The sequence below is a fragment of the Delphinapterus leucas genome, chromosome 3 (assembly GCF_059928025.1).
Source record: "Delphinapterus leucas isolate spDelLeu-1000000601 "Yukka" chromosome 3, BTC_Dleu_Yukka2, whole genome shotgun sequence".
In the NCBI taxonomy this organism is placed as follows: Eukaryota; Metazoa; Chordata; class Mammalia; order Artiodactyla; family Monodontidae; genus Delphinapterus; species Delphinapterus leucas.
In genome coordinates, this window is record NC_143131.1 from 104,021,983 (window position 1) to 104,035,754 (window position 13,772).

Consider the following 13,772-nt stretch of genomic DNA (forward strand, 5'->3'; position numbering starts at 1 on the left):
AATATCAAAAAAAAAAATCCAATTAAAAATGGGCAGGAGACCTGAACAGACATTGTTCCAAAGAAGACATACAGATAATATATAAAAATATCAAATCACTATGCTGTACACCTGAAGCTAAAATAATAAGTCAACTATACTTTGAATTTAAAGACAAAAAGAAAAGGAAAGAAAGAACCAGGCTTGTGAAGATCTGAGAAAGAATGTTCTAAGTACCCAAGCACAGGAATGAGTTTGTCAGTCACTGCGGTCAGAGGGAAGCCCTGAGCAACTGGAGTGATGAGCAAAGGGGGAGAGAGGCAGAAGCAAGGTCAGGGAACCAAAAGAGGCCACTCTTCAGAAGGCCTGATAAGCCAAGTAGTTTGAATCTTTTTTAGGGCCAAACAGAAACCTCTGGAGAGCTCCTTCCATTCAGGAGAGTAATGTTAGAGTTCTCATAGCACAAGAATAGCTCAGCACTGAGGCTCCTGGTCCCATTTTGGCTGCCATCAGAGCATCAGATGATGGGATACTGAGGTAAGAAGAGTAAGTACTGAGATAAATTATAATTAAATGGTAATTATAGTACTGAGGTTCTAATTGGAAAGTCATAATAATCCAAACCCTACAGAAGCAACACTCAAGCTGGGGCACTATAGATTTATCTGGGTGAGCAATTATTTTTCAAAGACACTTGGACACTACAGTATACATTTTTGCTCTGCCATAATGAATGACATTTAAACAAAACTGAAGATGGAACAGAAAAGACTGTTTACAAGAGGTGGTCCAGGCACCAGGAGGCTCTGATAAACAGAACACCCTTTACTTAGGTTACATATAGCTTAATATAGAGTATAATATTGAGTGCAATATTGGGTATACTCAATAATACCCTAATACTGAATATAGCTTAATTATATACAGTTTAATATTGAGCTATATATACCAGACCGTATAAAAAATGTGATCACTTTTCTATAGAAGCTAATATTTAATATTGAGAAGACCAAAGATATCCTACGGTAGGTAAAGCACATAAAACTGTACATCTACTCTTACAGTAAGTAGCTAACAAATGTTTAAATGAATAAATGAATGCTTAGATTTCAATCACTTGTCATTCAATAAAAATATGCTATTTAATTGAGATTATCTGATTTACAAGTTAGTTTGAATAACATCTCAATTTTTTTTAATTTATTTATTTATGTTTACTTTTGACTGTGTTGGGTCTTTGTTGCTGCGTATGGGGGCTACTCTTTGTCGCAGTGTGCAGGCTTCTCACTGTGGTGGCTTCTCGTGGAGCACGGGCTCTAGGTGCGTGGGCTTCAGTAGTTATGGCATGCAGGCTTCAGCAGTTGTGGCTCAGGGGCTCTAGAGCGCACAGTCAGTAGTTGTGGCACATGGGCTTAGTTGCTCCATGGCATGTGGGATCTTCCCGGAACAGGGCTTGAAACTGTGGCCCCTGCACTGACAGGCAGATTCTTAACCACTGCACCACCAGGGAAGCCCCTACATCTCAATTTTTATGACAGAATTTAAGTCTATCTGATATAAGGGATGCTTGGTATTTTATTATACTTTATTGATAAAGAAAAAATTTTAAAAATGAGGCTTTAACGTTAGCAATTCCATTCTAATATATTGGGAATTATCATAGGTATAGTCAATTTGGGGCATAAATTTTATTTCCATAAAGACAACTTGGGGGGAGTAAAAGTATTTTGATAAAAGCTATCTTAAAGTACACTTTTCTTAAATTAGCATTCACAGAAGAGGTAAATCACAGGAAAATGCTTTAAAAAACTATCTAAGGATAGTCCTTGTGGGTAACCAAAAACATTAAAAATAGATAACTGACCTAAGCACATGATAATATCAATCAACTATTACGGCAATCAGGCAGTATACCTGGTTATTTTTCATACACTGCCTTCTCTTTTCTTTTCATGAGGTATAAATTACAATCAGTGAAATGCACATATCTTAAGAATGTAGTCCAATGGGGTTTAAAATATGTGTACACCCTATAAACAGCACCCATACTACAGAAACTTCCCTCTAGGCCTTTCCCAATCAATCTCTTCACCTTCTGCTTGAGGCAATCATCACCATAGCTTAGTATTACCAGTTTTAAAAATTCATTGATAATCAAACACCTACAGTCCTCCGCTCTACCGGCTGAGCTACAAAAATAAACTCAAAATGGATTAAAGACCTAAATGTAAGGCCAGACACTATCAAACTCTTAGAGGAAAACATAGGCAGAACACTCTATGACATAAATCACAGCAAGATCCTTTTCGACCCACCTCCTAGAGAAATGGAAATAAAAACAAAAATAAACAAATGGGACCTAATGAAACTTAAAAGCTTTTGCACAGCAAAGGAAACCATAAACAAGACCAAAAGACAACCCTCAGAATGGGAGAAAATATTTGCAAATGAAGCAACTGACAAAGGATTAATCTCCAAAATTTACAAGCAGTTCATGCAGCTCAATAACAAAAAACAAACAACCCAATCCAAAAATGGGCAGAAGACCTAAATAGACATTTCTCCAAAGAAGATATACAGATTGCCAACAAACACATGAAAGAACGCTCAACATCATTCATCATTAGAGAAATGCAAATCAAAACTACAATGCGATATCATCTCACAACGGTCAGAATGGCCATCATCAAAAAATCTAGAAACAATATATGCTGGAGAGGGTGTGGAGAAAAGGGAACACTCTTGCACTGTTGGTGGGAATGTAAATTGATACAGCCACTATGGAGAACAGTATGGAGGTTCCTTAAAAAACTACAAATAGAACTACCATACAACCCAGCAATCCCACTACTGGGCATATACCCTGAGAAAACCATAATTCAAAAAGAGTCATGTACCAAAATGTTCATTGCAGCTCTATTTACAACAGCCAGGACATAGAAGCAACCTAAGTGTCCATCAACAGATGAATGGATAAAGAAGATGTGGCATATATATACAATGGAATATTACTCAGCCATAAAAAGAAACAAAATTGAGTTATTTGTAGTGAAGTGGATGGACCTAGAGTCTGTCTTACAGAGTGAAGTCAGAAAGAGAAAAACAAATACCGTATGCTAACACATATATATGGAATCTAAGAAAAAAAAAAAGGGTCATGGAAATCCTAGGGGTAAGACGGGAATAAAGACACAGACCTACTGGAGCATGGACTTGAGGATATGGGGAGGGGGAAGGGTAAGCTGTGACAAAGTGAGAGAGTGGCATGGACATATATACACTACCAAACGTAAAATAGATAGCTAGTGGGAAGCAGCCGCATAGCACAGGGAGATCAGCTCGGTGCTCTGTGACCACCTAGAGGGGTGGGATAGGGAGGGTGGGAGGGAGGGAGACGCAAGAGGGAAGAGATATGGGAACATATGTATATGTATATCTGATTCACTGTTATATAGCAGAAACTAACACACCACTGTAAAGCAATTATACTCCAATGAAGATGTTAAAAAAAAAAAAAGAAAGGAAGAGTGGGAAAGACTTCTGATGCAATGGAGACTTAATAAAGATTTGATTTTGAATCAATAAAAAAATTCATTGAATAGAATTATATTGCTACTTAGCAATAAAAAAGAATGAACTAATTATAGATACAACATGGATGAACCTCCAAATCACTAAGCTGGGTGAAAGAAAAACCATACACAAAAGTAGTATATAATGCATCATTCCATTTATATAAAATTCCAAAAAAATCCAACTAACCCTTGCTGACAGAACTCAGAGCACTGGTTGTCTGGGGACCAGCGAGAGGATAAGCAAGAGGAATTACAAATGAGCATAAGTAAATGTGGGAGGTATATTCATATGTCAAAACTTACCAAATTGTACACTTTAAATATGTGTAGTTGATTTTTTTCAACTATATCTCAGTAAAGCTTAAAATCATAACTCAAGTGGCATATCAGTTTGCTGGATAAGAAAAATTTACTTTGCAAGTCACACAGAGCTTACATATTCAATAAGTAATTAAGCTTTCATAATGTGTTTTAACTTAGAAAAGGTTTCACCATTTTTCCTCCAAATATTTTTCTCTAATGCAATTTTTCTTCCATTCCATGAATCCAATCCCATGTGTGTTCAATACCAATGTTGTCCTACAATAAAGAGGTCTCTTTATTTTTTTTCACTCTGGGCTTTTGTTTGGTTTATTTCTATTGATTTGCAAGTTCACTGATCTTTTCTCATTGTCCAGTCTGTTGTTATGACCTCATTTCATCTCACTTCTCAAATTTCCATTTGACGCCTTTTTAGTTTCCATTTTTCTACTATGAACCTCTATCTGTTCATCCATTATATCCATCTTTACCTTAAAGCTTTGAAAATATTTATAATACTGTCTTAAATTCTTTTTGAATAGAAGGCTCTAGTTTAATCTTCTTTTGGTTCAAATTATAAAACAACTGTTATGTGTCACTTAAATAAGGGAGCAGACTTCCTTATTTAATGTTTTATTTACTTTCAACGTACAGCTCAAAGCACAAACACTGTACACTTTAAACCCAAACCCTTTCCTCCCCCTGTTTATTCAATATTTTGGACACATATTATGACATATGCACTGGACCTAAATTCAAGAGTTCTGTGAAAACCATATCATTGGAAGAAGGAATTCATTGATCTACTGTATTTTTCAAGGGCTTCAGCCTCATATTTGGTTATATGTTACTAACTGCTCCACTAAAATAAGATGGCAAAAAACCCAGCTCTATTTTTGGAAACACAATTTTCCTTATTATTTTTTTACAAGTTGTATGCACCTATTGTCTTCTGTTATTAAGAAACAAACAAAATAATGTCTTAATCCAGATTTGTTTTTAAGTGATGCTTCACTTTATACTTTTCGTTGAGGTATAAATCACACAAAATAAAATGCATATGTCTTAACAGCACAGTTCAATGATTTTAACAATGACCGGGTAACAACCACTGAAATTAATATACAGAACATTTCCATCACTCCCAAAATTTCCCTCATTCCCCCTTTCCAGTTAGTCTGCTTTCCCCAGAGGTAACCAGTTTCTCATTTCTACTAACATGGTATAGAACTGCCTGTTCTTGGAACTTATATAAAATGAAGTCATATATAAGTACTCTTTTTTTTTTTTTTTTGCGGTACGCGGGGCTCTCACTGTTGTGGCCTCTCCTGTTGTGGAGCACAGGCTCCGGACGCGCAGGCTCAGCGGCCATGGCTCACGGGCCCAGCCGCTCCGCGGCACGCGGGATCTTCCCGGACTGGGACACGAACCCGTGTCCCCTGCATCGGCAGGCGGACTCTCAACCGCTGCGCCACCAGGGAAGCCCTGTAAGTACTCTTTTGCGTCTAGATTCATTCACTCAGATACTATTTTTAAGATTTATCCATGTCGTTTCATCAATCAAAAGTTCATTCTTTTTAACTGTTAAGTATTCCATTGTATAAATATACTACAATTTCTTCACCCATTTTCGTATTGATGGGCCTCTTGGATTGTTTTCAAACTTTGGCTATTACTTTGTACAAACCTGCTATGAATATTCTCTTATACACATTTTCATAGACATATGTTTTAATTTCTCTTGGCTTAATACCTAGAAATGGAATTTCTGTGTCATAGATGTACTCACTTTATATATCTTTTTCCACTCCTCAAACTGAATTTATTTGTGTTTTTAGATATTATAAAATATATCCTGTAAACAACATGTAGATAGGTCTTGCTTTTTATCCAGTCTTGTAATTTCCTTCTCTCTAATGGAGCATTAAGTCCACTTACATTTAATGGAATTACGGTTTTGTTCAGATCAGTTTAATTCTACTACCTTGGTATTTGTTTTCTATCTGTCCCATCTGTTATGTGTTCTATTGTTCATTTATTTCTATTGTCTTCTGTACTTACAGAATAATTTTTATCCAATTTTATCTATGTAATTGATTTTTTAGCAATACTTCTTTGTGTGCGTCCACTTATGTGTTGTAATGGTTACCCTATAGATAGTAATACACACACTTAACTTACCACAGTCTCAATTCATAAGATATTAAAGAACAATACAATAACTATACAATGGTATAATTTCACTTAATCCCCACTCAATTCCTTGTATATTAGCCATACGTTTTAATTCAACATATTCTATAAACCCCATACCCATTATTACTGTTTTGTGCTTTAAACAGTCAAGAGTCTTTTAAAGAACTTCAGCAATGTCATGAGCCTAAAACGACTAAAATTAGACTTCAAGGGCATCAAGACAGCCAGAACCTAAAAGGCCAAGATTATAGAGAGAAGAGTTCAAAGAACTGAGCCCAATAGTCTAAGCCGTTTTTCCTCTTGAGGCACTTGCCAGTTTGTAAGTAGTATAGGCTGAGAAGCACAGAAGCGGCACAGAAAGTAGCTGCTATGAGTTCGAGAAACTATGCAGGATTTTCCTCAGTTTCATGGCTCTGCGGAGATTTTAAAAATGGGATTAAAGAACCACCAAAAGGATGGGGTTCTGATAAAACCCCCAAGTATTCAATTGGACACCACAAGGGCTACAGTCTATGCTGAGGTTAAGCCAGAAATAGACCAGCCTTACAGACTTGAACCCAGCTGTGAATCGGCTCAGCCTGTTTGAATTAAAGTAATCCATGCCAACTCTAATTGCCTGCCAGAAGCTAAAGAAATCCCCTTTAGAGAAAGATAACATTTCAAGAATCCCTGTAATTTTTACACATAATTTTAGTAATTCAATAAAAACTTTACCAGGTATACAAAATAAAAAATAAGCGGGGGGGGGGGGGAGGAGGCGATAGAAACGGATGCACAGGTGATCCAGAGACTGGTTTTCAGAAAAAGATTTTAAATGACTGTAAAATGGACGACAAGATAGAGAAATCAACTAGAAAACTAGAATTTATATCAAAAGAATAAAATGGAACTCCTAAAACAAAAAATAATATCAGAAATCAAGGATGCAATGGAGACCACCTCACATCCGACAGAATAGGTAAAATTAAAGCAACGTACTCACAACAGGCCGTGGTGACGGCGGTTCCTGCAGTCGCTGTGAGCTGCGGGTCGCTCCGAGGGCAGCAAGGGCAGCTCTGGGCGCGCGGCTCGCGCGGTTGCGACCCTTTGGATACTGCCCAGCTACACAGCGGCCTAGACCTCGGCGTGGCTGAGGGCTCCGCGCAGCGAAAAGGCAGCAGCTTGAGCTTGGAGGCGTTTCCGCCCAGCCCGCACATGCGCACCTTCCCGGATGCGCAGAAAGCCAACCTCCCAGGCTTCCACACGCAGGGCTAGGAGTTTGAATGCACCGAGATCGGCTTCCCCAGCCAGACACAGACGCGCCTCCCAAGGTGGCAGCACTAGAGGTCGGGTCCGTGTAGAAGCTGCAGCCGGACAGGTGGACTCGCAGGTGGGCTGACCCGTGCGCATCCTGCAGAACCAGGCGAGAATGAGAACGTGGGCAAGACCAGCCGGTTGGCCAAGTTTAACTTCAAAGAAGATGAAGACGATACTTGTTAGAGGAAGGATGTCTCATACATGCCTGCAGCTACTGGGGAATACCCGATCCCGACTGCATGGTTTACTGTGATACCAGCAAGAGTGGTTCAGTAGATCACGGAAATGCTTCTGGCAGCCACATTCTGAGTCACCTCTGAGGGCAAAATGCAAAAAGATGACTCTGCACAAGGATGGGCCCCGGGGGAGACGGTTCTGAAGTGTTATGACTATGTCAGCAGCAAGGCCTTCCTCCTTGGCTTCATTCTTACCAAAGCCACCTGGGTCATGGGGCAACTGTGCAGCCAGCCCTAAGCCACTCAGAGCAGCCCCAAGAAAATCAGATGAGAGAGTTCACAGTGGAAACCCCGGATCCAGGACCACTACTTCCTGTCCTGGCTGATCACAATCCCTTCTGAGCAGGAACAGCTGTGGGCTCACAGATCACCAGGGAGTAGATGAGCCAGCTGGAGTAGCTCTGCAAGGAAAATCCTTCCACCACCTTGGAGGACCTGGAGAAGCCAGGGGTGGAGGCGGGGCCCCAGCATATCATCCCCAGGTAGGAGGACTCTTACCAGTACCAGAACATATTTGGCCCTCGGGTCAAGCTGGAGACCAACTACTCTAAGGAACTGAAGGAGTCCCAGAGTCAAGGTAACATCACTGTCAGGTGGCACCTGGGCCTTAACAAGAAGAGAACTGCCTACTTCACTTTGCCCAAGACTGACTTTGATAATCAGGCTTTAGTAATAATTTGGTTAGGAGACACGCAGCTCATGCAGGGGAACAAGATTTGTCTGTGGTACGAAGGGGACCTGGTGCCCCTGTGGAAAGGGATCGGCCACGTCATCAAGGCTCCTGATGATTATGGCAATGAGATCGCCATTGAGCTGCAGAGTAGTTGTGGGCGTACCTTGGAGGTAACTCATAACTTCCAGGGGGATTTCATGTGGAAGTCAGCCTCATTAGACAGAATGCAGAATGTTGAGAGCATCTGCTGTGGAGGAGAGCTCCGTGTTGGGCTACATCTACCGTAAGCTGCTAGGCGTGATCAGAGAGTGCCAGCTGCCCAAGTACTTCACAGCACGGGAGTTCCAAGACCTCCACCACTCTCGGGTTGGCTTTCCGAGGATGGTGCCACAGAGACCACTGAGCTGGATCCAGGGACCACTAGGCACAGGGAAGATGTGACCTCAGCCACCATCATCTACCATCTGGCTCAGTGGGCCTGTGCTAGTCTGTGCCCCAAGTAACATAGCCAAGGATCAGCTGACCAAGAAGATCCACTGACCAGGCTGAAAGTCACGCAGCTCTGCGCCAGGGTCCTCGGCTCCCCATTGTGCATCCTGGCCCTGCACCAGCAGATCAGGAACGCACGTAGCATGCCAGAGCTCCAGAAGCTGCAGTTGCTGAAGGACAAGACCTGGGAGCTCTCCTCTGCAGACCAGAAGTGGTACTTGGCCCTGAAGCAGACTCCTGAGAGGGAACTGCTTGTGAACACAGATGTCACCTGCTGTACATGTGGGTGACCGAAGCTTGCCAAGATGCAGTTTCACAGGGAGCCAGGCCACTCAGCCCCGGAGTGCATGGTCCCTGTGTCCTCAGAGCCAAGCAGCTGATCCTTGTGGATGACCACTGCCAGCTGGGCCTCATGGTGATATGCAAGAAGGCAGCCAAGGCTGGGCTGTCCCAGTCACTCCTTGAGTACCTGGTGGTGGTGGGCACCTTTCCCATCTGCATCATCCACCTCCAGGTCCAGGATCAGAGATACCCTGCACTCAGCGCCTTCCTGTCCAACATCTTCTGCAAGGACCCTTGTGAGAACAGCAGCAGGTCATGTGAAGATGCTCTGTGTGACCCAGGGCCAGGAGGAGATCATCAGGTCAGGTACCTCCTACTTAACAGGCCAGAAGCTGCAAACATAGAAAAGATCACCACAAAGCTAATGAAGATAGCTGCCAAGCTGGACCAGATTGCCATCATCATGTCCGTCATCATGTCCTATGAGGGCCAATGCTCCTGCCAGCGCAGTACATGCAGCTCAGTAACTCCCTGCACACCAAGCCCTACCAAGAGGTGGAGAATGGCAGCGTGGATGTATTTCAGGGGCTCAGGAACAATTTTATCATCTTCTGCATGTGGGCAGGTAAGCACCAAAGCATTGGATTTTTAACCAACCCCAGGCACTTAATGTGGCCCTGACCAAAGCACATTATGGGCAACCCAGGGGCCCTGTCCAAGCAGCCGCTCTGGAACCACCTGCTGAACTACAACCACCTGCTGGGGGCGGCGGCACTGAACAATCTGCAGGAGAGCCTCATGCAGTTCAGCAAGCCCAGGAAGCTAGTCATCACCATCAACCTTGGAGCCCGCTTCACGACAACATCCATGTATGACCCCGGAAAGCCATTATCCCAGGATCAATCTATGATCAGAGCAGCCAGGGCCAGCCTTTGAACATGTGCTTGCAGACCCATGACCAGATCAGCATGATCAGTGCCTACCCCAGGCTCCACAGTCCCCATTGCCTCCAACCTGGTCATGCCACCCATGCTGCCACTGGGGTATTTTGGACAAGCTAACAGGCCATCCACAGGTGGGGCACCCCAAAAGTTAAGACTGGTCATGGGGGATTCTAGAAGAACAGCTTTGGGCCTCCTGGGCCAGCCAGAGGAATCTCCTCAACAGCCAGGCCAGCCGGGCATGGGCCATCAAAGCTGTCTCACAGGGTGCCCTGCGGACAGGCTGCATCTCCAGGTGCACCTTCCAGGTGAGTCAGGCCCACCTCTCCCAGCCCAAGCTGTTGTAAGACAGTTGTCTTGGCAGCATGACGCTGTCACAAGACTCCATATACTCCATGTACCAGGGGCAGCAAGCATAGCAGCCCAGCAGAGTGATGGGGCTGCCCCAGTACTAGAAGGTGGTCTCCTCCACTAGCATCTTATTCTGGGTTAAAAAAGTAAAAATAGGGCTTCCCTGGTGGCGCGGTGGTTGACAGTCCGCCTGCCGATGCAGGGGACACGGGTTCGTGCCCCGGTCCGGGAAGATCCCGCGTGCCGCGGAGTGGCTGGGCCCGTGAGCCATGGCCGCTGAGCCTGCGCGTCCGGAGCCTGTGCTCCACAACGGGAGAGGCCACAACAGTGAGAGGCCCGCGTACCGCAAACAAACAAAAAAGTAAAAATAAATGGATACCTGTTTTCCACTGCTAAAACTGAAGCATCATTTTGAGCAACACGAGAGGGAGAGGAACACCCAAGGGAGAGAGGAGCTTAAGTCAGAGCAAGTGCCCAATGCCGGTGCTTGGTGGGGAGGAGGAGGGGGAGTGAGAGGTGGGCTCCACCACAGAAGACCATCCACCATCAAGCTTCACCATCCCTGCTGCCAACAAGGCCCAGCGCCCACAATGTCCACACCTGGGTCTGCCACCAGGGCAGAGCGAGGAAGACCCTCATCTCAGAGGAGCCTTTTTCCCTGTTCTGTTCTTTTTCTCTTTTAGTTAAAGGGGAACTACGTTTTAGCAGGAAAAAAACTTCGCACTCTGTGCCCAGTCAGGGCTCCGGGCAGTTGACAGCTGTGCTAGGCTGAGCCCCTTCGAGGTGTGCTGTCCACACCAGCTCTGAAACTGCGGAGGGCATGCTGCCTGTGTTCTAAGAGGGTTTTCCTGTAAAGAAATACATGTTTGGAAGGTTTCTGGTTGCTTTTTAAAGATTCTTTCAAAGAAGTACTGAAATAAAGACTTTCCTGAGTTTGTCTCCCAAATCTGAGTGGTGGACCTGGGTGATGTGAGTAGCTTCCAAGAAACAAAGTTTAAACAAACCAATACAACTAGAGACTAGGATCAACACCTGTGATGCAATTGCAAGAAGGGTTTTTGTTTGAAGTTGTAGCTTCCCTCAGCTTCTCCCTGCAGGTGAGGGAGCAGCATTCAGGAACAGGAGTCTCCTTTCTCCACTGGACTCTGAGAAGCAAAGCATTTCCCTCTAGGGCTGGATTTGCCCCTCACTCCCTGTGGAAAGTTGGACACAGAGACAGACACATAGAGGGAAGATGATATGAAGATACACAGAAAAACAACAGCCATGTGACTGTAGTGATGAAGCTACAAGCCAAGGAATGCCAAAGATGGCTGGCAAACATCAAAAGCCAGAAACAAAGAAGGATTCTCCCCCAGAGCCATCAGAGAAAGCATGGCTCTGCCAGTGCCTTGATTTCAGACTTCTAGTCTCCAGAACTGTGACACAATTGCTGTTGTCTTAAGCCACTCAACTTTTGATACATTTTTACAGTCACCCTAGGAAATCAATACAACTACTAGTATAGTTAACAACATGGATGAATTCTCAAAAGCATTATATTATGTAAAAAAATCTTACATAAAAGATACTTACTGTATGATTCACTTTATATGAAGTTCTAGAACAGGCAAAACTAACTTATGGTGGAAAAAAATCATAACAGTGATTGCTTATGGGTGAGGAAGTTGGGAGTGGCTGGGAAGAGGCATGAAGAAACTTTCTAGGGGGATGACTATGTTCTATATCTTGGTAGAGGATTGGGTACACCAGTGTTTGCATTTATCAAAACTCAGCAAATGAATACCTAAGATTTGTGTATTTCATTGTATATAAATTCTACCTCAAAATAAAAACTACTATAAACAAATACTGAACTCTAGCTAATGGTATGCATGCTGAGGTGTTTAGAAGGAAGTGTAGTGAGGTCTGCATTTTAATTTGAAATGCATTAAAGAGTAAGATGGATTGATGACTGTATAGTTAGATGGTTAGGTAGATATGTGATAATGCAAGTATAATATAATATTAATGGCAGAATCTAGTTGGTGGACATATGGCTGTTCAATGTAAAATTCTTTCAACTTTTCTGTGTGCCTGAATATTTTTATAATAAAAAGTTACAGAAAAAAGAATGTAATAAAGGAGTTAACCAGAAAATTAGACATAGAAGTTTAATCAGGCTGCAGCACAAAATTTTAAAAAGAATGGAAAATACAGAAAGGAGCATAAGTGATACCAGTCTCAGGGATAAAGACTAACATAGGTATAATTGGAGTTGTAGAAGCAAAGAAGAAAAAGAATTGGCTAGATGCTATTTTTTAAAACATCATTTTTGAGAATTTTTCGAAGTAGATGAAAGACTTCAAGCCACATATTCGGTTAATAAAATGAATTGCAAGCATTTCCTTTGAATACAAAGGAAAACAAAATGAGGTATATCTAGTTAAACTGTTGAAAAACAAAGACAAAAGCCCCTTAAAAGCATTCAGAGGTGCAACAATGAGACAGAACTGACTTCTCAATGGAATGGCATCTTTAAAGTGAGGCCTGTGAATAGAGCTGGCATTTATTAGGCTTCTATTATATGTCAGGCTCTGGGCTAAACCCTTTACAAACATGGTAGCATTTAATCCTCACACCCTCCCAATGAGGTAGAATTAAGAACCCCATTTTAGGGCTTCCCTGGTGGCGCAGTGGTTGAGAGTCTGCCTGCCGATGCAGGGGACACGGGTTCGTGCCCAGGTCCGGGAAGATCCCACGTGCCACGGAGTGGCTAGGTCCGTGAGCCATGGCTGCTGGGCCTGCGCGTCCGGAGCCTGTGCTCCGCAACGGGAGAGGCCCGCGTACCACAAAAAAAAAAAAAAAAGAATCCCATTTTAATAAAAAGAAATTGAGGGTTGGAAAAGTTCATTATTTGTGTAAAGTCAGATGGCTAACCAGTGGTAAAGATTACAATTTAATTGTGACAGACTGTAAACATATTCATCTTAAGCATTGTACTTCCTCCCGTATTATAAGTGTTCTGCTTTTTTCCTCCACTTCTGTGCATCTGCCAAGGCTCTTGATCTCAGCATTCCCTGATTTGGTAATCCCCCTGCCAAGTCTTGTAATGGTTATGAAAATATGCTTGGGGTTAATATTGAAAATGGAGAGAGAGAGAGAGAAACTGAATGTGGTGGAACACTAGTATCTAGTATCGGATAACAAGGATACAGATCACATTACTGTATGATACTGGAGCACTGACTGTAGACAATACATTTAATTGGCACCTTTTCTTTGAATGCAGTATATCTAGTCTCCATTTTGACACTCTAGTAGATGACTGAAATGCTACCTTGTGTCTTGTTAGCACCGTATTGTAAAGTGTATATTATTATAGAAAATTGACAAGGTGATGAGCTGTCACTTTAGCTAAGAGAATATCCTATTTTTAATGAATATTATTTCATAAGGAAATGTGCTGATGACA

The 13,772-nt window shown here is 42.6% G+C and overlaps 1 protein-coding gene and 1 pseudogene across 9 annotated transcripts in view; one reads left to right on the forward strand and one right to left on the reverse strand.

Moving 5' to 3' along the window:
• The window catches only part of LOC149749632 (uncharacterized), a 352,954-nt gene extending 345,622 nt beyond the window's left edge, over positions 1 to 7,332 (reverse strand). For 6 of the 9 annotated variants that reach the window (XR_016392458.1, XM_089908436.1, XM_089908432.1 and 3 more), the window contains exon 1: positions 7,033 to 7,332. Coding sequence is in view for 8 of the 9 variants with exons in the window: in XM_089908436.1 (XP_089764562.1) it covers positions 7,033 to 7,246 (214 nt within the window). In the remaining variant the exon portion in view is untranslated. Of the gene's footprint in view, positions 1 to 7,028 lie in introns of all 9 variants that reach the window. The other 3 variants (XM_089908431.1, XM_089908433.1, XM_089908434.1) reach the window with 1 other exon arrangement.
• Positions 7,261 to 13,169, forward strand: LOC111182339 (regulator of nonsense transcripts 1 pseudogene; annotated as a pseudogene).
• Positions 13,170 to 13,772: the final 603 nt, after the last annotated feature.